General features: G+C 36.6%; 1 protein-coding gene across 9 annotated transcripts in view; it reads left to right on the top strand.

Annotated features, from left to right (window-relative positions):
• Positions 1–25056, top strand: part of CNOT4 (CCR4-NOT transcription complex subunit 4) — a 148628-nt gene that overhangs the window by 94342 nt on the left and 29230 nt on the right. For all 9 annotated transcript variants that reach the window (XM_045495773.1, XM_045495767.1, XM_045495771.1 and 6 more), the window contains 3 exons: positions 15763–15820; positions 18706–18955; positions 20150–20647. In XM_045495773.1, coding sequence (XP_045351729.1) covers positions 15763–15820; positions 18706–18955; positions 20150–20647 — 806 coding nt within the window. The remainder of the gene's footprint in view (positions 1–15762; positions 15821–18705; positions 18956–20149; positions 20648–25056) is intronic.

The following is a 25056-nucleotide window of genomic DNA, read 5'->3' as shown; positions in this document are numbered from 1 at the left end:
GACACTAAACCCAAAATGTAGTTTCCTCTTATTTCTAAATAAACCAGAGTACAAATATTAAGTACAGAGTATCTTAGCTACTTAATCTTCACTGAACCCTGACATGGTCCTGATACAGATATATATGAAGTTGTTTTGTGTGTGTTTTTTTATAATATGTCTTACTCCTATTTCACTTAAGTGAACAGTAAATTATAAAAGGGTGTGTGTTGTTTGTTTTTACCACCTCCCCCCATCATTATGCATTTCAGAGTATATCAGTCAGATTGAGTGTAGATGTGCTATCTTTCTATATTAATAAGTTACTTTGAAACGATGAGTACACATGATGAGAGTGGGGAATAAGGAAGCCATACAGTAGTGATGCTTAAGGACTGGGTATTTTAAGTTCGGCACTTTGAAATACCTTTATTTAGGTTGAGACACTTTTTGTGCCCCAACTAAAAACTGTGAAAGGAATAGTACCTAGATGGGCTGCTGTGCCCAGGGACAGTAAGTAGGCAGGCCTACATAAGCATTTGGGGAGCAAATTATTGAGTAATTGGTAAATGGATCACTCAAGGTAAATGGATATGAATTGTTATTGTGGCTCAGATAAGCCACCGTTGAAGGAATGAGGATGGTTCAATTTAGACTTAGGTGAAAAGAGGGTTGATGTCCTTTGTGTTCATTTAATCTCAGTTGTCCTGTGCGGTAGATATCACTATTATCTTGCTGGCAAGAAAAGCTGGGACTGGCAAGACTCAGAGAGTTGAAATAATTCACCAGTACCCTTACACAAATAAGTGATAAACCAGATTCTGACCAAAGTTGCTGCCACTTTTAAGCCCAAGTTCATGCTCCCACTCTGCCACTGCTCAGTCTAGAAGAAGTAAAATTCTTAAGAGACTTTAAACATGAATCAAAACTCTAACATGAATCAAACTAGCTCACTTAAAGAAAACTATGTCACAACTAATATATAGTTTGACCTTGAAGATCTCTGGTCTGTAAGGCTTATTATCTCAGGATAAATTTGATGTACCATAAATCTAAGGAATTAATGGTATTTTAAGCAAAAGCTTTCCTAAACCACAGTTTGGTGGCAGTAGAGGATAAGCTAAAGAAATGGTGAAAGGAAAATTTCTATAGGAAATTTGTCAGTTTTTGTTATACCGAAAGAAAATGCATGTCTTTTTAAAATCGTGGATGTCTCTTCATTGAAAATCAAGCATAAGCTCTGATAGACTGAGGGCATAGTCACAGTGCCTTCTTTATTGAGCAGAATGGGAGTGGTCACTGCCTGAACGTTGTTCTCCTACCCGGACATCATTTAGTCAGATATGATCTAGAAAAGGTATGGCCTGGAGACTTGTATAAAATAGTCTTGGATAGAGCTTATTAAATAATGAACAGGCTTCAGCACATCTGTGAACTCTGAAATTTTAACAGATTTTGTGTGCGTGTGTACATTTTTCTGGAGAAAGGACCCATGACCTAATAGTAATTGTAAATTGCCCTTGTATGCTGATACTTACAGGCAGAAGTGATTTCAGGAGTGGTATAAAGCAGTGATTCTCAAACTGTGGACAAGTGCCATGAGAGGTGGGCCTAAACAAAATTTTTTTTTAAATGGATCCCCAGAAAGGCATTCCCTCTTTGATAATAGACAAATGATTTACAGTTCCCAACTTTTTTTTTTTTTTTTTGGCATGAAACTTGGGGCTACTTACTAGTATACTAAGTAGATGAATTAGTAAGGTTTACTAAAACTGTATGTATATTAAAATCAGTGGGTTACAAGATTTTTCTGACCTTAGTTCTGAGAGTCTTTTTCTTATTTCTCTTAAGAAATTTTATTTCCATTCTTTATTTGGAAATACAAAGTTAATTCACATGTGCACATACATACTGGAAAACTAGTAAGTGAGTTCTGGAATCTTGTACCACCTAAGTAAAGTATTTTCAAAAAAGTTAGAGAGCCACTGGTATTTTTTTCCAGACGGTGGGGAATAATGAATGTGGGGAGAGGGTTAGTTAAAAATAGGGTTGTTGGTGCCCTTATTTCTTAGAAGAAAAGACACATCAAATGAGCAATTGTGTACTTAAATTCAACTTAAATATATAGTATCTTTTAAAAGATCAACCTTTATTGCTGAAATACAAAATTAAAATGAATAGATGGAGACTTTACTTGGTGCTTTTGAAAGCTGGCTACAGCCTGTGATATGTTTACGATGGTGGATGTTTATCTTTCAGGTTTAATATTAATAATTAATTTTTTGTGATTACTTATAATCAAAGCGTTTATTTTCATTCATGGTCAGTATGTTCTGGAGTTATTGAGAAAATTCCAATTAAAATCTTATTTGCCAAACTGTCATCAGTCCAGATTATTGATGCACTTTTTTCTTATCATGTTAATAGCTAATTGTGCCACGTTATGTAAGATGTGGCCATATTTTAGTAGTAAAGTAATACTTGAAATGTTGATGTATATTTGAAGCCTGTATCAAATAAATTCTATAAAGGCAAGCTACCTGTCTATAACTTAAATTTGTTCTTTGAAGTTTATCAGATGTTTATCTCATTTAAGACTGGCAAGCATGAAAAATTAAAATGAATTCTTCTAAATGAATATGGGAATATTTAATTTAGGAGCAATGTAAATATGTATTTGTGTATACAGTAACATGACAGTGAAATTTGGAAATGTCCCTTATGTTAACATTAAATTGTACCTTATTTCCACAATGCAACCATAATTAGCACAATCATGGAGACTTTATCTTTTCAGTGTGACAAAAAGGAGAACTAGACCTTCTCAGTACTTTTTTCTGTCCTACTCCCAGTCCTGGGAAAGGGTCTTTTCTTTGATCCTTTACTATGTAACTACTTGTTTTATGTCGTAAATTTTAGAAAGCAGCCAAGAGACTATTTTCAGGAATTTGGTTGGTATCACTACCAAGAAGTAGAAAGGAAGTCAAATTGGGGCACTGTCTTTGGGGCATGTCAGAAGCTAGCAAAGTTGGCTAAGCATCAGAAGATTCAAACAGAGGTGTGGCTCTGTCATCTGGTTGCAGATAATTGTGAATTGTGGTGTATCTGTCAAAGAGTCTTTAAGTTTGGTATTGATGATTCTTTCTAGCCCTAAAATCTAGTAGTAATGCTCCTTTTCACTCTACTAGCGTAGTAATCATCAAATACCAAGTGTCACAGTTTAGACTAACTGAATCAGAATCTCCAGAAACAGATTCTAGATATACACTCTATATTTCAGTGTATATATATATATGTATGTGTGTGTGTGTGTGTTTATATAATATTTACATATATATAAATATATATATATTTTTTAAAGCTCCATAGTCCTGCATTCCAACTTTTGGGTTAATGGAAAAACATTTTACTCCTGGGAAATCTATAATTTCACCATAGATCCCAGAACTATTTAGAACTAGAACTTTAAAAAAAGTCAGTGAGACTATTTGTATGAAGACGTTACATGTTTACAAATTTTCATTTGCAGACATTTATACACATAGCATTGCCTTCTGGAAATATCTTGATTGTGTTATGAGACCTACCAACCTTTTAGAACTGCTTAGTCCCACTTGAATCCAGTGCTTTTCAGTCAGTTGTGTGGTATTTATAGACTTCAGGTGTTTTGATTTCTCTTTCTCTCAGCATTATTACTGGGCAACAATGATTCCAAGGCCAAAGGCTATTCTTTGAGTTCTTGGATCAAATGGACTCTGAGTATACCTGCTGCAGCCAGGACCCTGAGTGCTTGTTGCTACAGCAGAACTTGTGAAAATTCTATTGGAACAGTCAGGCCTTTCCTCAAAGCCCTACCCAGTTGGCTGAGATGATGTTTAATCTCTTTAATTCTGATTCAGGCTCAGAGGGCTCAGTCAGAGCAATGAGAGGCAGACCTCAAAGCACCTGTGGAAAGCCAACAGCAGGAAACTGAATTCTGGAGCCTGGAATTAGGGGCTATGATGGAGAAGCTTGTGAAATCCATCAGCCAACTGAAAGACCACAAGGATGTCTTTTACTTCCAGTAGAAGACCCAGCCCCAGTGAGGACACCCCCTTTAGACCCTCATCAAAGCAGACGTTAGCAGCTTCTAGAGGAAACCGGATGAACTAGACCAAAGGAGAAAGGAGGTGCTGGGTACCTTTAAAACACTGCTAGGCCAATTATCTCCCTTAATTGAGCTCCTGCCAAAGTTGGAGGCATGGAAAGTCCAGCAGCGAAACATGTGATTTGGAGCCCCCCGACCATAGGTGGAACAGCTGGAGAAATGTTCACAGCTGGAGCAAAGCTGTTGTATGACCTGTATTAGCTGCTGAAGGAATCGAAGGGACTGAGTCACATGGTTAGCTATCAGGATGACTCTCTGACCAAAGAGGTGGACCTGTGGAAGGTCCAGTTCACAGAGTTGCTATAGTGTCTGCTTCACAAAGCATTTGTGGTAGAAACCTAGTCTCGCATACCCCTAACTCCCCACCGGCCCCTCATCTTCAGGAATGGGAGGAAGTTTACTGTCCTACAAGGCTGCTGGTGAGACTCCAGGAAGGCGTTGGTTACTGACTACAGGTCTCCATTGTAGTCCACAGAAGACTCCACAGAAGTTCTTCTCAGTTACAAGGCCTTCAGAACTTCAACATTCTAACTTCAAACCAGAAAACTGTGGCCCCTGAGAAGGGACAGAGTCAGGGTTTAAAGTATAATTCTGGCTACCTGACTCTGGTGGAGTAACATTTAGTTGGTTCCAGAAAGGGCAGCAGTAGAGGATGCTGATTGCAACAGAGGAACTGTACATTATCACCTTCATGGTTAGATACACCTACCAGGATGTGAAGCAGGAGCTAAAACAGACGCCCTTTGTGTGATTATTTCTAACATGACCCTACTCAATCGCTTAGGCCTTGGTTCTGTGGTTCAGTCTGCTTAGCTCAAACCCTCAGAACCAGTTCTTTTCCAGCCCCCCAAGCCTTCCTGGAGCCTGCTGGGCCCTGCTCTCAGTTGGCATTTCTCCTCCTCTGTTGACCAAGACCTTAACCCGGAGCAGCTGAGCATGCTGAGGGACAAGCTGTTTGGTCAGAACTCTAGGATTGAGGCTACCTTGTTGTCCTGGACTGACTTCGCTAAGCAAGAGAGCCCCCCCAGGCAATCTACCATTCTGGACATGGTTGAACAAAAGTCTGGACCTGGCACCTGACCACCTAAAGAATCTGTGGAATGATGGCCACATCATGGACTTTATGAGCTGGAGCCAGGAGCACTAGCTGCTGAAGAAGACCTGTCTTTGGTGCCTTTCTACTACACTTCAGCAAGTCATTGGAAGGGGGCATTACCCGCTCCTGTGTGGAACATCAGGATGGTGAGAAGGTGATCTGCTCTCTGCCACCCGATTCCAGCTGGTACTGCAGTCACTCCTGCTGTCCGAACTCATCCACCACCACCAACTGCTTACTGAGGGAGACCTACTTGAGAATGTGCTCTGTTTCCTCTCCCCTGAATCCCCCTAGGATGAGGCTTTTGGGTACTACCGCCAGGAGAAATTTAATCTCCAGAACAGAGGAAATACCTGAAACACAGGCTCATTTCGGTGTCTAACAGACAGATGGATGAGCTGCAGCAGCCACTGGAGCTTAAGCTGGAGCCAGAATCAGATTCATTACACCTGGAGCCCAGGATGGCATTAGGGCCAGAGCTGAGTCTGAGGTTAGAGGCACTGCTTAAGGCAGGACTGGTTCTGGGGCCACAGCACTGGAGCCCACACTAGGCACGGTATCACAGAGTGCTAGAGCCAAACCTGGGACCAGAACTGAAGCTGGAGCCTACTCTAGAGCCATTCCCAGGGAACCCCAGGAGATAGCTAACCTTTCTCTATGATATGCTTCTAGTGTAACTTGAGATGCAAATGAAAGTGCGCCCCATGCATTTTGGTGTTTCCCCCCTGGTTATTTTAGAGGAACAGACTTGTTCAGAAAGAGGCCTTTCTGAACAGAAGTGGCTAATAAACTTTGTGGGGGGGGGGAGCAAAAAAAGAAAACCCGTAGATTTTTTAGTTTGCAGGTTTTTAAATAAAAAAGCCCTGTGCGGTTTATCTTAGTGTATCCAATCTTCTTTCATTAGGTATCATTAGGACTTGGCAATTCTTGACCAGAAAATAGTCCATTTCATGGAGTAGGTCTCTCTCTTCCTTATTAAATGTGGTATTTATTAAACTTTATTTTCCTTTTTTTTTTTTTTAACTTGGTATGATAATAGATGGGTAGATGTTGAATGTAAAACAACAGGTATTTAATGTGACTATAGCTTAAGCAGACACATAGCTTGATGAGAAAGGAAGTTCAACACCTGATGCCAGGGAAGTTGTGAAAACTCTTACTTGTTCATCGTAGCCTTGGGATAACTGTTAGCTGTCCAGCCATTAGAGACCCTAGGAGTTCACATTTATTGGAATTGGGATTTATAAAAATACTTTTCTTTCTGTTGGGATATACATGCATTAGCAGGGATTCTCCCGTCTGTATTTTCTACTTTTGCACCGATAGATGCACTTACAGTGGCAGGTTTAACTACAATTGTTTTTTTACAGCCCATGTAGGAAAAAAAAAAAAAAATTTCTAGTCGTATCTTTATTCTTAAAGCTTTTCACTTATTATTCCTTGAATAGTTAATTTTAAAATAAATTGAAGAATATATTAAAATTGACTGATACCTTGCCCCGGTTCTGTTTTTTAGCAGCTATCTTTGGTTTGAGGACACTGATGTAGAAATTTTTAAGCATCTGTGTAAACCTTCCCCAGGTAGAGCATCAAATGCTATGAATTAGTACTTATAAAACTGCAGGTTGGCATCGTGGACTGGATGATATAAGATGTTCTGATTAGTTGTAATCCAGACACATCAAGATTTATTCTGAATGTAAGATTTTCATATGCTGCCCTTGACATTAGCAAGACTAACCTCACCTGTATTGCAAATTAATATTTAGTGCTCTTTAATGGTGGTGGCTGAGAACCTGAACCGAGACCAAGAAAGCAATGTCTTGCTTTCAATCTTTTGTTTCTGTTATTTCTGCTGTTCTCACCTTTAAGCCTTCCTTTATTCTCCTATCATAAGAACAGTGCAGATTTGAGGAAGATGGTGGGGTAGGTGGCACCATGAATCTGTCTCCCAAACTGGACAACAATTGCACTGGCAGAATCTGTCTGATGTAACTATTTTGGAACTCTGAAATTTGTTGAAGGCTTGCAAATTCCCCTGAAAGACTTAGGGTTAATTTTGGTCAATTTCAGCTCTAAGGCCGCAGCAGCTATCTGTCTCCTACTGCCAGTACATGGCCAGCAGCTGTGCACATATTCCTGGAACAGCTTATGCATAGGTTGCAGGAGCCAGGGTAGGCAAAAAGAACCTTGTCTTTCCAGTATTGAGGATCTTTGCTCTAATTGCTGATTACGTCTTCTGATCACAGAGGTATTGACAAAGAAGCAGGCAGCCATTGTTGCAAACCCCTCCTTTGGCTGAAATAATATCCAGGGGATTTAAAGGACTGGCACCCTTCCCCTCTTTCCCCCTTTCAGTTTTTTCTTTTTCTCCTTTTGGGTACTAGACATTAAAGACTAGGACATTCAAAAACAACTGCATATATGAAGAAACTTAGTGACTTAGACTGTGCATGACCAGAGAAAGGCTCAGAAAAGACCTGAGAAGACTTAAAGTTTATACCTAGGACTGACCTTTGGCACAGAGACTTTTTGCGAAACAAACCAAACAACGAAAAAAAACAAAAAACAACAAAAAAAGCAAACAGTGGGGAAGGGGGAGAATCTGTTTTCCAGAGGTACTATGTTACTAGACTCAAGTGTGCAGTGTTCAGTAAAAAAAATCATAGTGCATATAAAAGAAGCAATAACTAACAGAAGAATGACCAACAAAAACTGTCCCTGAACAAGATCCAATGGTAGATATAGTAGACAAAGACTTTTAAAACAATTCTTTTAAAGATTCTTAAATAAGTAAAGGAAGATGTGGAGAAAGGTTAAAAAAAAAAAAAAAGTATGAACAAAAGGGAAATATCAATTAAAAAGTAAGGAACCAAAAAGAAATTCTGGATCTGAAAAGTATGGTAACTCAAATGAAAAATTCACCAGAGGATTCAAAGGCAGATTTGAGTAGATAAAAGAAAGAATCTGCAGATTTGAAAAGGACAGTAAATTAAGAAGTTTGAGGAACACAAGGAGAAATGGCTGAAAACAAGTGAAGAGAGCCTAAGGAACCTGTATGTAAGACACCATCAAGCAGACCAGCATATGCATTGTCAGAGTTCCAGAAGGGGAAGTGAGAAAGGTGCAGAGAGAACGTATGAAGGAATAATGGCTGAAAATTTACCCAATTTGATGAAAGAAATGAATATAAACATCTGAGAACCTCAAGGAACTCTAATTAAGATGAACTCAAAGAGATAAACATTGAGACACACTGTAATCAAACCCAAATCAAGTCAAAGTAAAATCTAATAAATAAATCAAATTTTTATTAAAAAGCCAAAGACAAGGAGAGAATCTTGAAAACAGCAGATGTGAATCATCACGTAGAGGGAATCCTCAATAAGATCATTGGCCTATTTCTCATGAGAAGCTTTGGAGGCCACAAGGCAGTGGGCCAATATATTCAGAGTGCTAGGAGAAAAAAACTGTCAACCAAGAATTTATATCTAGCAAAACTGTTCTTCAAGAGAAAGGGAGAAATTAAGACATTCTCAGATTAACAAAAGCTGAGGGAGTTCATGAGCTCTAGACCTGTCCTGCAAGAAATGCTCAAGGGAGTCCTGCTAGTTAAAATGCAAGGACACTAGTAAAGGTAAATAAATGGGCAATTATAAAAGCTAGTGTGATTGTACCAATGATTTGTAACTATACTTTTTGTTTCCTGCATGATTTAAGAGACCAATACGTTTAAGGTTCAGTGTATTAGTGTAAACACTGAAAGGGGTTGGGATTGAGCTGTAAAGGAGCAGAGTTTTTATATGTTACTGAAATTAAGTTGATACAGAGTATTCTAACATTAGGATGTTCAGTAGAATTGATATCACATGATAACAATGAAGAAAATAGCTCTAGGGTATACACAAAAGGAGATGAGAAAGAAATTTAAACATTTCACTAGAAAAATGTCAGCTAAACACAAAAGAAGACAGTATTGCAGGAAATTAGGGGGGAAAAGCTATAAGGCATGTAGAAAACAAATGGCATAAAGGGCATAATAACTACTTCCTTGTCAGTAATTACCTTAAATGGATACAACTTTAATCAGAAGACAGATTGGCAGAATGGATAAAAATACATGACCCAAATATATGCTGTCTAGAGGAGATTTGCAATAGACCCAGAGACACAAACAGGTTGAAAGTGAAAGGATGGAAAAGATAATCCATTAAAGTAGTACACAAAAGAGATCAGAAATGCCTATTCTAGTTAGTACCAGACAAAACAGACTTTAAATCGAGAGACAAAGAAAGACATTGTATGTTAATACAGCAAGAAGATAGAATAGTTACAAACGTTATGCATCTAATGACAAACATCAAAATATATGAAGCAAAACTGACAGAACTGAAGGGAGAAATAGTTCTACAATAATAGTTGAAGATTTCAGTACTCTGCTCCCAGTAATGGATATAATAACCAGATAGTAGATCAGTAAGGAGAGAATTTAAACAACACAATAAACCACCTGGATCTGACAGACAAATACAGAACACTCTCCCCAAAAAGAACGAAATATACATTCTTCTCAAATGTACATGGACATTTTCCAGGATAAGATTATATGTTAGGCCACAACTTCTCAGTAGATTTCAAAAGATAGATATCATACCATGTATCTTTTCTGACCATGGTGGGATAAAGTTAGAAATCATTAACAAAAGGAAATCTGGAAAGTTCAAAACATTGTGGAAATTAACACTTTTAGACAACTAATGGATTAAAAAAAATCACAAGGGAAATTGGAAAATACTTAGAGATGAATGAAAATGGAAACAAAACGTATCAAAACTTAAGGAAAGTAGCTAAAGGAGTGCTAAGGGGAAAATATATAGCTATGAGTGCTTACATTAAAAAGCAAGAAAGACCCAAAGTCAACAACCTTACATCACAACTTAAGGAAATAGAAAAACAACTTGAACAAACTAGACCCAAAGCTTGCAGAAGGAAGGAAGTAAAGATAAGAGCAGTGAAAGATGAAATCAAGAGTAGAAAAACAGTAGAGAAAAAAGGATGAACTAAAGTTGGCTCTCTGAGAAGATCAAGAAAATTGACAAACCTTCAGTTAGATGTAGACTATGAAAAAACACAGAAAAAGTTCAAAATATTAAAATCAGAAAGTGGGGATATTAGTACAGATTCTATATAAATAAGAATTTTAAGAGTACTGTGAAAAATTGTATGACAACACATTGGTTAACCTAGATGAAATGGACAAATCGCTAGAAACACAAAAACCTACCAAAACTATACTGTGAAAAAATAGAAAATATGAATAGATATATAATTAGTAAGGCAATCAAACCACTAATCAAAAATTTCCCAACAAGGGAAAGCCCTGGACCTAATGGCTTCACTGGTGAATTCTACCAAACATTTAAAGAGGAACTAATACTAATCTTTTTCGAACTTGTCCAAGAAGTTGAGAAGAGACCACTTCCGTACTCAACCTGTGAGGCCAGCACTACCCTGACACCAATGCCGAAGACACTATCAGAACACTACAGACCAATACGCCTTGTTTACTTTGATGCAGAAATCCTCAACCAAATACTATCAAACAGAATTCAGCACATGAAAAGGGTTATACACCATGATAAAGTGAGGTATTCCTGGAATGCAAGGATGGTCTGACACAAAATTAAGCTATTTGATGTGTCCTATGAACAGAATGTAGGATATAAAACACATGATACCTCAATTGATGCAGAAAAAGCACTTGACAAAAGTCAATACCCTTTCATGACTTAAAACAACCTAGGAAGAAAACTACCTCGACACAATAAAAGCCATATATGAAGAATTCACAGTGAACATCATTCTAATGGTAAAAGACTGAAAACTTTTCCTCTACAATAAGGAACAAGGCAAATGCCCACGTTTACCACTTCTATTCAGCACGCTATTGGATGTTCCAGCCGTAGCAGTTAGCCAAGACAAAGAAGAGGCATCTAAATAGAAATAGAATAAGTAAAAATTATCTTTTTGTAAATAGTGTGGTCTTATATGTAGAAAGTCCTAGGGATTACACACACAAAATAAACAAATTAGAAGTAATAAATGAATTCAGTACAGAATACAAAGTCAATACACAGAAATCCATTGTATTTTTGTATGTGAACAATGAACAGTTTGAAAAGGAAATTATGAAAACAGTTGTATTCACCATAGTGTCAAGAAAAATAACTTAGGAGTTTCTAAGCAAGGAAATTAAAGACTTACACAATGAAACTACAAACCGTTGCTGAAAGAAATTAAAGACACATAAATGAAGACGCATCCCATGTTCATTGATTGGAAGACAATATTATTTAAATGCCTCTTTAACCCAAAGCTATTATACATCCAATGCAATCCACATCACAATTCTAGTGATTTTTTTTTTTTGCATAGAAAAACCCATCCTAAAAGTCCTAGGGAATCTCAAAGCACCCCACATAGCCAAAATTATCTTGAAAAAACAAAACTGGAGGAAGCACAGTTCCTGATTTCAAAACAACTGCAGATCTGCAGTAATGTAAACGGTGGGATTAGCCTGAAGACAGATATATATAACTCAACAGAAAGAAAAGAAAGCCCAGAAGTAAACCATCACATACAGGTCAAATGATTTTTAACAAGTATACCAGAACCATTCCATGGGGAAAGAATAGTCTTTTCAACAAATGGTGCTGAGGAAACTAGATGTCTACATGCAAAAGAATGAAGTTGGATCCTTACCTAACACCATATTAAAAAATGAATTCAAAATGGATCAGTGACTTAAATTTAAGACACAAAACAATTGATGGCTATAAATAAAACAAACTTAGACAAGCCCAAGGAGATAAGTTTATTCAGGAATAGCAGAGGAACTGCAGTTTGGAACAAGCAACCTGTGGCGAGTCCGTTGAGGGGTTTTGGTAGGTTGTATTTATGCGCAGTGAGTGGAAAGAGGGGAAAGTTGGGGTCGAGTCAGTTAAAATTAAAAAAAAAAAATAAGGAAACCAGCCTTGAAAATTTTCCTGAGCAAACAAAATCATTCCGTTTATTCATACAAAGCTCAATTCATCCCATTTTGTGAGATCAATCCAGTTGAAGCCCTGTTCCATTCATGCCTCTGGCAAAACTTCCCAAGGTCGATACAGGACAACCTCTGATCAATCCCCCCCCCCCCCCCCCCCCCCCGCCACAAGAAAATTTCAACACTATCCATTTCCTGTGAATCAGACATTTCTGAGAAAGCAGTCTTTTAGTCCTTAGGTTTATCTTCCTGGGGGCACATGTATGAGAATATCCTTCTTATATTTTCTAGTTCTTTTAGATTGAAATTCTTTCACACAGCAAATTCATTAAAAGAAAACACATGATTAAGCTTCACAACATTGGATCTGGCAATGATTTCTGGACAGGACACCAAAATCACAGGTAACAAAAGAAAAAGTAGACAAATTGCACTTAATTAACATTTTAAAATTTTGTGACTCAAAAGACACTGTCCATAGTAAAAAAAAAAAAAAAAAAAAAAAAGCAACCCACAGAATGGGAGAAAATATTTGCAGATCATATATCTGAGAAAGGGTTAATAACCAAAATATACAGACAATCCCTAAAACTCAACAACAACAAAAATCAAATATCCCAGTTCAAAAATAGGCAAAGGACTCAAATCGACAGTTCTTCAGAGAATATAGAGGTATGGTCATTGAGCACATGAAAAGATGCTGAACATCACTAATCATTAGGGAAGTACAAATTAAAACTACAATGAGATACCTCCTCACCCATCAGTATGGCTACTGCCAAAAAAGCAGAAAACAGAGTCACTAAATTCTACCCCTGAAACTAATATTATACTAGATGTTAACTAGAATTTAAATAAAAACTTGAAACTTATTAAAAAGAGAAAAATAAAAAATAGTAAAAAAAAAGGGGGGGGGGCTAGAAAATGAGAGTTGAAAGAGATGTGGGAAAATTAGAACCCTTGTGCATATAAAATGGTACAGTCACTGGGGAAAACAGTATGGCAGTTCCTCAAAAATTAAAAAATAGAATTACCATACAATCCAGCAATTCCACTTCTGGGTAGATAGCAAAAAGAATTGAAAGCAGTGTCTTGAAGAGATATTTGTACATTTATGTCTTAGCAGCATTGCTCACAATAGCTTAACATGGAAGCAGTCCAAGCAAGTGTCGGTGGCCAGATGCATGAGCAAGCAAAATGTGGTATACATACAAAGTAATATTATTCCGCCTTAAAAAGGAAGGGAATTTTGCGATACATTACAACATGGATGAACCTTTAAGACATTGTGAAATAAGCTAGTCACAAAAAGACAAATACTCTTTGATTCCACTTATATGAGGTATTTAGAGTAGTCAAAATTATAACAAAGTATAATGGCAGATACCGGGTGGGAGGAGAAATTGGGAAATTATTGTTTAATGGTATAGAATTTCAGTTTTATAAGATTAAAAGAGGTGAGGATGATGATGGCGATGGTTGTACAACGTCAGTGTATTTAATACTACTGAACTTAAAAATGGTTAAAACAGTAAATTTCATATTAAGTGTACTTTACCACAGGAAAATTTTTTAGAAAATATTGCAAGTTCATCTCATTATCATCTGTATTATGTTCCAGTCTGTTCTTTATGCCACCACCAAATTAATCTTTCTAATACTGCTTTGTGTCATTTCTGTGTGCAAAAATTTCTCTTGGTCTCTGGTTCTACCCTCTGTCTCTCTGTCCTTACCTCCTACTGCTGTCAAAAGCATCCTCTGTCTTACCTAAACTAATTACTTAACTTTTTCCCAAACCTATCTGTGCCCTTTTGATGCTTGATATGCTTGCTTTTCCTACCTTTAATGTTCTTTCCTCCTTTTTCCCTTCCCTCTCCTAATGTGTAAATCTTTTTGAGGACCTACTTAAATTTGAACTCCCCTAGGAAATGTTTCCTAATTGCCCCACTTGCGGTGGCTTCTCTTACTTTTAAAGATCTATGACATTTATTGTTTGAAACAGTTCGTTTAGTAATTGTCACTGGTTGATATATGTTGGTGTGTACCTGTCTCATTTCCCCAAGTGTCTCCAAACTTAGTGGGCTCAAAGCGATATCTTAAAATTATTTGTATTACCCATTTAACTTAAAATGAATTGATTAATTGATATTTTGTGAATAATAACAACTAAAGATGATATTTAGTGAATTCCAGACCTACTTGTCAGAATCAAGAGCATCTGGTGATGTTTGTGCAGAAGATAAACTTGGTATTGTGATTGGGTACTAGACCTTGTTAAATTTTTCTAGAGCAATTAAATGTGGTACCAGTAGGTTGTCTGCCTATCAGGATAACTTTGTACATATTTCAGGCCAATAAAATAATTTTGAGAAATTTGGAATCTTAATTTGTCTCCCTGTAATACTGTATCAGAATAAGTATTAGTATTTTTATAACTATGTAATTTTATAATTATATAATTATATAATCATAATTATCTTTTATTCATGTGCTGGATTAAATAAAGTTAGTTATGGAAATGGTTTGCTAGGTCAGTATTATAATGCTTATAAAGATTTTGTTTTGGTTTTAAGTCAGCAGTTATGTGTTACTTTACTGTCGTGCTGCATTTGCTCCATATGGAAGTCAAGTTTTAGGTTTTTGTTTAAACTATGGAGCGCCGGGGTGGCTCAGTCAGGTGAGCGTCTGACTTCGGCTCAGGTCATGATCTGATGTTCATGAGTTTGAGCCCCGTGTTGGGCTCTGTGCTGACAGCTTAGAGCCTGGAGCCTGCTTCAGATTTTTGTCTCCCTTTCTCGCTGCCCTTCCCCTGCTCATGCTGTGTCTCTCTTGTCTCTCAAAAATAAATAAACATTAAAAAAAACTTTTTTAAGTAAATAGTTTGCACAAAAGTTTCTGTTTCGTCAGCTCAAACTCACAAAACAGTGAGATCATGACCTGAGCCGAAGTCAGACACTCAACCCGACTGAGCCCCCCAGGCACCGTGTGTGTGTGTGCATTTATACACACACATGCCTTCTCTAGGGTTGTAACTAGGATTTTGAAGTAGTAAAGGAAATTTGTTGCTCTTAAGAACCTGTAGAAAATATTTGGGTGACTTATGCCCTCTGTTAAACACCGGGAAAAATAGGTGAGTATTATTCCAAGAATTTTAATGGGGAATGTGTTTATCATGCGCACAAAGCTAAATAATGGATTAAATTTTTGACCTACTACAATAGTACTCACTTTAATCAGTACTTTTTTTCATAAGTTATGGTTTCACCCATTGTTTTTGGAGAATCTAGTTAGAATGTAAGTTAAGTTGCTCAAGTGTAGGGATTTGATCTTATACTTCTTTGTATCCTCAACATCTAAACCAATATCTTTACATCAGAGTGCATCAACAAATGTTAAGATGATAAAATATCTATTTTTCTGGCTTTTGGGGTGTTTGTTTTTCTTGTGGGAGAATGACTTTACTCTGATTTTACTCTATGTGTTTTCTTTTTGCAGCCCCATTGACAAACCTTCAGATTCTCTCAGTATAGGGAATGGTGATAATTCACAGCAGGTAAGACTCTTGATTCTCTACTTCGTTTATATTCCATTCTCTTGAAACAAAGCATTCTGTGCAAGTGAATTTTCTGGATAGTGGAAAATACTTTACTGAAACAATTTAAAAATACTTTTAGTGGATATCCTTTTTTAAATGTAGTATAATGAATCTTCTTTTCCTCCACAGAATTACTGTGTAAGAGCATAACTTAACCTTTTCTTGATGACTCAGATTTATCCTTATGACCATATGTCATATTGTATGGTATCTCAGTATTTTAGTGTCATATGAGTCTGTTGATACTACTGGTCTTTTTGACCATCTACAAAATGGTCTCAGACTAGCATGCCACCTTTATTCTTAAGAGTTATTTCTCTGCTGTATACCCCCCTTGTTGCTTATTGTCAACTTTAATCTTCTGTATCTCGCAGTGTCCTTGCCTCCAACAGTTTGCCCCTATCCCCGAATGACTGTGGGTTTTGAAATAACAAACTAAATAGTTAAGTTCAAAGTTGTATCCACAGTGAAACTGAGTGAGATTCTGATCTTTGTGTCCTGCTTTGTATCATCTTGTCTATTTGCTAGTTTTTCATTGCATAAATCTCTGTGCGTCTTCTTACATGGGCATAGAAAAATGTAGTTCTAATCTGTTCCATAAAGACTGGCTAGTTCCCCACAATGTTTTTGAGAAACTTAGAGATCTAAAATACACTGCTTTTGGGGTGCCTCAGTTAAGCATCTGTCTGACTCTTGATCTCAGCTCGGGTCATGATCTCGTGGTCATGGGATTGACCCCTGCATCAGGCTCTGTGCTGAGTGTGGAACCTGCTTGGAATTCTCTCTCTCTCCCTCTCACTCTGCCCCTCCCCTCTCTTTCTATCCTCTTCTCTCTCCAAAGAAATAAAGATTTTTTTCATAATAAGTTAAAAATAGTTGTAAAGGATGTAATTTTCAGGATATTATAAATATTGGTGTTTTTAAATAAATGCACTACATTGCTTTTTAATAAGTTTCTAAGAGATTCAGATATCAAAATGTGTTGTTGCTCTGTCCTTCATTTAAAAAAATATATACATGCTATTTTTTTTTAACAATCAAAAATTTTATATCATTCCTTGTTCCCCTGAACTCATTTGTCTGTTTCCACTGCCATTATAAAATATTACCTTAATACAACATAGTTTGTTCTTGACAGGCATACACTTCTCTTAAATAAAAATAGACATGAATTTTGAATTGGAAAAAAATGTTTTTCTGGCACGAGGCTAAAAAATGCCAATTTTCTTTCTTCTGAAATTTTTTTAAGTTTATTTATTCAGAGAGAAAGAAGCACATGCAAGCAGGGAAGGGGCAGAGAGAGAGGGAGAATGCCAAACAGGTTCCATGCTGTCAACACAGAACCTGAGGCAGAGCTCAGTCTCATTGACCATGAGATCATGATCTGAGCTGAAATCAAGAGTCAGACACTTACCCAACTGAGCCACCCAGGCACCCCTTTCTTCTGAATTTTTATTTGTAGTTTTGATTTGATCAAAGCAACTTATATAAATACAGAATTTGATAAAAATTTTAAACATAAACACTAATATTGGACATTTATCTCTTAACGAGATAGAGCTATTTTAAAATTGGTTTTCATGCATCCATAGATGAATATTACCTGTTGGTAAAGGAGACAAGTTTTAACTATATTGTTAGCCATGTTTTCATTTTATAACGTCAGTGCTGAGGTGTCTTGTTTATATAGGTGGGGGGAAGAAAGAGTGTTATATCAATATTGAATTTTTGAACTCCTTCTATGAATTCAATACCTAAGAGTCATATAAAGATTGAGGCACCTGGGCAGCTCGGTCGGTCAAACGTCTGACTCTTGTTTTTGGCTCACGTCTTGATGTCACAGTTCCGTGAGTTCAAGCCCCACATGTAGCTCTGCACTGGCGGGACAGAGCCTGCTTGGGATTCTCTCTCTGCCCCTTCCTTGCTTGCATTGTCTCTGTCTCTCTGAAACTAAATAAACTTAAAATTTTTTTAAATTAAAAAATCATATAAGGGTTTATCATAAAAATTATTTTTCTAAGTGTTTATTTTTGAGAAAGAGAATGTGAGCAGGGGATCAAGAGAATCTGAAGCGGGCTCTGTGCTGACAGCAGACAGCCCAATGCAAGGCTTGAACTCATGAACTACAAGATCTTGACCTGAGCTGAAGTCGGACGCTCAACCAACCAAGCCACCCAGGCGTCCCAAAAATTATTTCTCTTAAAGATTTTTTTTAAAGTTTATTTACTTATTTTGAGAGGGAGGGAGAGAGAGCAAGTGGGGAGGGGCAGAGAGAACATCCCAAACAGACTCCGTGCTATTCGCATGGAGACCCATGCAGGCCTTGAGCTCATGCACCGTGAGATCATGACCTGAGCCGAAATAAAGAGTCAGTCACTTAACTGACTGAGCCACCCTCCTAAAAATTATTTTTAATGATGTTTTAGAAATAACTTGATTAGATCTTCTTTCCATTTTGTTCTTAAGTATTGAGAATCATGTAGTTTGCAAAAGAATCAGGTCATTAGTCACTTATCACCAGTCTGAATATTTCTAATACATTTTTGTTGCTCTCAGAAAGTTTTCACTTTTGGTCAAAGAGTGAGAAATACTCTTTTCTTTATAAAGTGAGAGAAGGTAGGTTCTGAAAGGAGAGGAGACCGACTTAGTCTTTTCAAGGAGGGTCAATCCAGAAAAAAGAAAAATGGATTTTTATTTGAAAATTCATGTTCTCATAAAGTCTTAAGCACCCCAGTTTGAAGACCGTTGTTCTAATATCTTTTGTTGCAAGCCTTTTTAATGATGGCTTATTAAAGTATATAAACTTAATATTGATTATTCTTTTCCCTTCCTATTTTATTTAGATATCTAACAGTGATACGCCTTCACCACCACCTGGTTTATCAAAATCCAACCCTGTCATCCCCATCAGTTCATCCAATCACAGTGCACGGTCTCCTTTTGAAGGGGCAGTAACTGAGTCACAGTCGTTATTCTCAGATAACTTTCGCCATCCCAACCCGATCCCAAGTGGGCTTCCTCCTTTCCCCAGCTCCCCACAGACGTCCAGTGACTGGCCTACAGCACCAGAGCCACAGAGTCTCTTCACATCAGGTATACGACAGAACTGCTGCATGTGAATCATTTTACTTAGACTGGAATGAGACCTCATGGATGTGTTTCTACCCCTGTCCCCGCTCTAGCTTTTTCGTGCAGTTGTAAACATTTAAACTGCGTGGAATAAGATAGCCAGATAAGTAGTCGTGTGACCTAGAACTTACGGTGTTAACAGATATCTTCAGAAATGAAGGGTTAGATCATTTTTCTGATAATAAAATGCTTATTCCTCTAGGAATTATTAAGGGCTGACATATTTAATCATATTTGTGTTTACATAGTTAAATGTAAGATTTTTTTTTTTATCCAGATGACAGAGAGGTATGATAGTTAATATTGAAGGTTATATTTTGGCATTTTTGAGCTATTTTCATTTCTATTCATTGTAAGTTTTATTAATGTGAAGGACGCCATAAAGTTAACATTGACGATATAGCACCTATTATGAGTGGAGCAGACAGTTTTAAAAAATAATAAAATTTAAGTAGATACTTTTTCATTAAGTTACGTTATTTTTTCCTAACAGTATATAAAGCATATATTCAAAATTACTTGGACTTTGTCTTTGATAAATATATTTTTAATTTTTTTTTTTTTAACATTTATTTTATTTTTGAGACAGAGGGAGACAGAGCATGAACTGGGGAGGGTCAGAGAAAGAGGGAGACACAGAATCTGAAACAGGCTCCAGGCTCTGAGCTGTCAGCACAGAGCCCGACGCGGGGCTTGAACTCACAGACCGTGAGATCATGACCTGAGCCGAAGTCGGTCGCTTAACCGACTTAGCCACCCAGGCACCCCGATAAATATATTTTTAAAAGCAAACTTTACTAATTGAATTCTGTTACATCACATTTGTTACCTTATTTCATTTAAATGACTTTCTCCAGGTTTGGATTATGAACAGCTGAAAGTATAATTTGGGTTTCAAGTACTTTGTTTTCTTTGATTAGTAAAATCAGTTTCTGTCATTCAGTTTTTTTGAAGTTAATAAGAATGGAATCATTGCTAAAAGTATATGAGGATTTTTATAATGTTATAATTTTAACGTGCTAAGAAATCATACAAATTTTGGTTATATTTGCCTTTATCTTGTAATATAACATGTTTAACTTTCACTAGTGTGGACACTCATTAAGTATGCAAGTAAACTATGTATTTAAAATTCATCACTAATTGTCTTCCCAACAGAAACAATCCCGGTATCGTCCTCCACAGACTGGCAAGCAGCATTTGGCTTTGGTTCTTCTAAACAACCAGAGGATGACTTGGGTTTCGATCCCTTTGACGTCACTCGAAAAGCCTTAGCAGACCTGATTGAAAAGGAACTGTCAGTCCAAGACCAGCCTTCCCTTTCGCCCACGTCTCTTCAGAACTCCTCTTCACACACTACAACCGCCAAAGGTCCGGGCTCTGGATTCCTGCATCCTGCTGCACCGACAAACGCCAACTCTCTCAATAGTACCTTTTCAGTCTTGCCACAGAGGTTCCCTCAATTTCAGCAGCACCGAGCAGTTTATAATTCATTCAGTTTTCCAGGCCAGGCAGCCCGCTATCCTTGGATGGCCTTTCCACGCAATAGCATCATGCACTTGAACCACACAGCAAACCCCACCTCAAATAGTAATTTCTTGGACTTGAATCTCCCGCCACAGCACAACACAGGTCTGGGAGGGATCCCTATAGCAGGTAGGTTCATTTATAGCCTTTGAGAATTTGTGAATATCTCATGCCTTCAGTTTGTTGGGTGGGTAGGGAGAGAATTTTTGAATAACAGAGTACTTACTATTCTTGGAAATTTCTATGGGGAAAAAAAAAAGTCCTTACAATCTAAAAAAATTTTAACTGGATGGATGCCTTGTAATATTGAGCTTTATAAGGATGGTGGAGTATTATAACTAGTTATAACTTGGAAGCATTTTATTTAACAGAGTAGTCACCAAACTTCCATATGGAATATAAATGCACAAAGAAAAAGAAAAAAAAACGGACTCTGAAATTATGGTGCTATAAAGTTCAACACCATGGTAAAAATTCTGATTATACATTCTAAAAGTAAAATAGTGAAAAAAAATATTTTTTAAGATGGTAATTAGTGAGAGCATGAGGGATAAAGCCATTCTGTAACTACTTTTGGTACTTATTTTGACTGCTAGACACGCGCACACACACACAAACTGTGCTTTATGTTAGTAAAGTACTTAATCTTTGAGAACTCTGATTATTCATGTTTCACAGACATATGTGTATAAGTATACTTTCTGTGAAAAAGCAATTGCTGAAGGAGAGATATTTCCCCTTTTTGTCTGTCATGTTTTTATTTCTGGGAAAAATATTTGGTTCCCCTAAGTGGTACCAGAATACTTCTGGTTTTATACTGCTACCCTTGAAGGTTTCAGAACTTTTGGGTTTTAAGGTCCCATATAACATTTATTAGATCAACTGACTTCTTTGTCTAAAGGAATCCTTCTTATTAATAGGTTTTGGTTTTTTTCAGTTTATTTAATTCGGACTTTAGAGATGACTGGTAAGAGAGAGAGTTTGTTTCTCTCCTGATTCTCTCAAGTAGAATAGAATAGTCCTCACTCTGTTACATAATTAATAAAATTCATTTTTATCCCTTGTCATGGCCTTTAAGATACGGCACGGCACAGTGTTATCGTAATAACGTGCTGTTACCAGCAAGTCGTTCGTTCTCTCGTGTCTAGCAAGGTTGATAGGTAAATTTGAAGAGATCCATCAGAGTTCTTTGACTCTGTTCCCTTTGTGACCAACCACATTTCATTTCATTTTCAAGACAAGTAACTGAGTTCAGAGAATATGGTTTGTGGCTTTTGATACAGTGAATCTAACAGTTGATACAGCGAAGTTCACTTAACATGAGCATGATAGCACCAATGTAGTGGTTCGTGTATGGGTGGAACTCATGATGTTTGTTCATTTGATTATGGCAGTTAGTAGGTAATTCCGAGTGGCATTTTTCAGTCCTCTCCTTCTACATGATATTCACTTGTGAAACACTTAGGTATTCAGTTCCTGATACTGCTTTTTTCCCTTCCATTCAAGACAGCATATCAGAGCGTAATTTTGTTTCGTTTTGCTTCAATCATTTAGGAACGTGGCATGGAATGACTGGTAGTGTATCTCATAACTGATTATAACATTAAGAGTTAAAGTTAAGTTCCCCAAAATATCCTTAACATTTAAAAATAAAATATTAAATCAATTATAATGAGTATTTGGGATACTGTTTGCCCAACAGAGAAGTAGGCCATATGGGTAATACAAAAGAACTATAAAATATGGATACTATTTCCAGGTATTTTGCAGTATAGTTGAAGAAATAAAATTAATATTATGTATGAAAGCGGTGACTATATGATACTGGAATATGAGAGACCTCAGTTGAGCCTTTAATGATTGGGGAGGCTTCATTGAAGAAGTAGGAATTGATCTGTACTATGGTATCTTGGATTTGGGTTAGTGGGGAAAAGAGAAAGATCTTTTATACTGATGGGACTCCTTAGTAAAGGCGTAGAGGCAGGAATTCGTATGTAATTTCATTAAGAAGCAATAGAACTGCCTTCAGTAATGGGAGGTGCTTCATGTATTGTATAAATAGAATGGATGAGAACATGGGGAACTCTGACAGCAAGGGTACAGTGTGCACTTGATACAATAGGAAGAAGGGTGCCTTTGTGGGACTCTAGTTCTTAGCTGTCTTCATTGTGTACTTTTCTTTGACTTATTACATGACCATCTTCAGTAAGTTATCTGTTCTTCTGATTTCACAGTTATCATATTGTCCATCAGCACAAAAACAATCTTAACCCAAATATTTCAAACCCGTATATGTTATGAAAATGCCACAGTGGGAAGGAATAATTACAGATTTGTGAGTGTAGTTGTCCTCGTGTTAATCATTTGAAATCTTCATCTAAACTAGATATTTATGCAAAAAAAGACAAAAACGTGGCATTACATTATGGTCCTCTTTTTGTGGGTTTTCCTTTTAACATATACTCAACCATAGAGCATAAAATACTTTTTTTCCCAGAAATTCTAAGAATGAAGTCACCACCTTGTAGGTTCTGAATCATTGTCGTGTTTTGTGGGAGGTTGGGAGAGCTTGTTATTTCAGGTTTTCTGTTTTTGACTCTGCATACTTGTTTGGTGTTTAAATGGTGACTGATGATTAAGCTTCTTTATTAGATTATTTTCAAGTCTCTGATGACAAGAGAAATTTTAGTTTTAATGCACCAAAATATTTAAAATTGTTATCAAGAGTTACACAGAATACTCTGACGTCCTATAAATATTTGGCAAATACCTCAGGAACCTAAATGTGCTAAGCTTCAAAACTGAATAGTTATATAATTGTAGCCAGATGATCTGGGATTTTCAATACCAATTAGAAATGACAGAAATAAAATTCTGGAAAACTATATACATTTTAACTGTGTAATATGAAGCAAGTTAATACCTAGGCAGTATCTACCTTCCCCACCCCTAGTTGTAACTCATTTGTACTTGAGTTGAACTATTGAAATTAGGTTCAACTTTGTATCCTGCAATGAATATCATGGTGTCTTATCAGGGTATATATTGGTTAAGTGCTTCATAATGGAGAGTACATACTCTTTCTATGATACCTGCCACTTTAAGATATGCTTAGACAGTACTCAACACTGGAAAAGGCACGTCTATTTATTTATTCTTTAGATACCTAGAGCAAAACAGGGTCCCTGACCTTTACAAGCACACAGTCAGGTGTCAGTCACCTATATATCCTACAGATACCATGTCTCTATGTGTTATATATTTGTATTTAAGTGTTTAGTTTTTGTTTCAATTAAATTATTAAAAATTTATGTATCTGAAACCTATCACGGGAAAGACAGTTGCCAGAGGTTTGACAGAAATGCAGCTTCCATTTCTTTTGCCTAAATGAAAACACTTTTTTTTCATTGAAAATTAGTTATTTTCTTAATTAGGCGAAAATTTTTTAGCAGCATTTTCTTGGCTGCACATCCAGTTTGCTAAGCTTAGAAGGACTTTTGAAATAAATATTCTTGGTGGAAAACTTTGATTAGTGGGCAGTTATAGTAAGTCCATTTAGATCTTTATTATTGAAACTGTGTGCTTTTAAGAAAGGACTTTTCTTGTCCTAAAAAGTGACTTACCTTATTCAACTCCTTCATTTTAGAAATAGTAGAGCTATGTTCCAGAAAGGTTAAATAATTTGTTAAAGGTCAAACATTCAATTAGTAGTAGAATTGGGATAAGTACCCAGATTCCACGTTCAAACTGAAATGTTTCACCACTGCAACATAGATGTTCTTCTTCACAAATGAAGATCACTGGCATGTACTTTGAACTTGGCTTTCTTCCCATAGTAATTGATTTATGCTCTCACACACTTGCAGATCCCTTTTCATCAGCAGTATCCATTCATGAGACAATTGGCCCAGCTCAGGGATATGGCCTGTAGTTACAAAGTAGAATGAAGTTTATCGACTTCATAAAAATTAATCTCTTGCTCAGTCCTTATCAGCAACATGTTCTCACCAACAGCTCTAGTAGTCTAAAATTTCCTTTACACAGCCTCCTTTGCTGTATAACTTGGAGTTGATAGAATCTTTGCCAATTTACTGAAAAATAATGAAAGAACCTGCTCTAAAGGCCAGAGGTCTTTTTCTTCATGTCGTCCGTTAAATCTGCCAGTTAAGTATTTCTAAATGTAATTTTGCAGATTTGTTTTTCCAAGAACTCTCTGCCAAGATGTTTTTATCCATAATGCTAAAAATTATTTGGAAAACAATCATAGTAAGTCTCAGTCTGTAAGCATTGTTATTTTAAGATATACTTAGAAAAATATTTGAAACTGTTCAGGATTGGATTTTTTTCATGTTTTTGTGCATTCAGTTTTACTTGTGAGAGGACATTTTTCTTTAAATATGATTACTGAATTAGCTATTTTAGCAGTGACTTGATTGAATTTTGAGTCATGTGTGAAACAAAGTCACTTGTACAGTAATTATCAATTATAATTAGGAGAACTGATCTCATTTCATGTATAGTTCTCTGACCTAGAAGTA

This window comes from Leopardus geoffroyi, chromosome A2 (genome assembly GCF_018350155.1).
Source record: "Leopardus geoffroyi isolate Oge1 chromosome A2, O.geoffroyi_Oge1_pat1.0, whole genome shotgun sequence".
In the NCBI taxonomy this organism is placed as follows: Eukaryota; Metazoa; Chordata; class Mammalia; order Carnivora; family Felidae; genus Leopardus; species Leopardus geoffroyi.
This window is presented reverse-complemented; position numbering and strand designations above follow the sequence as displayed.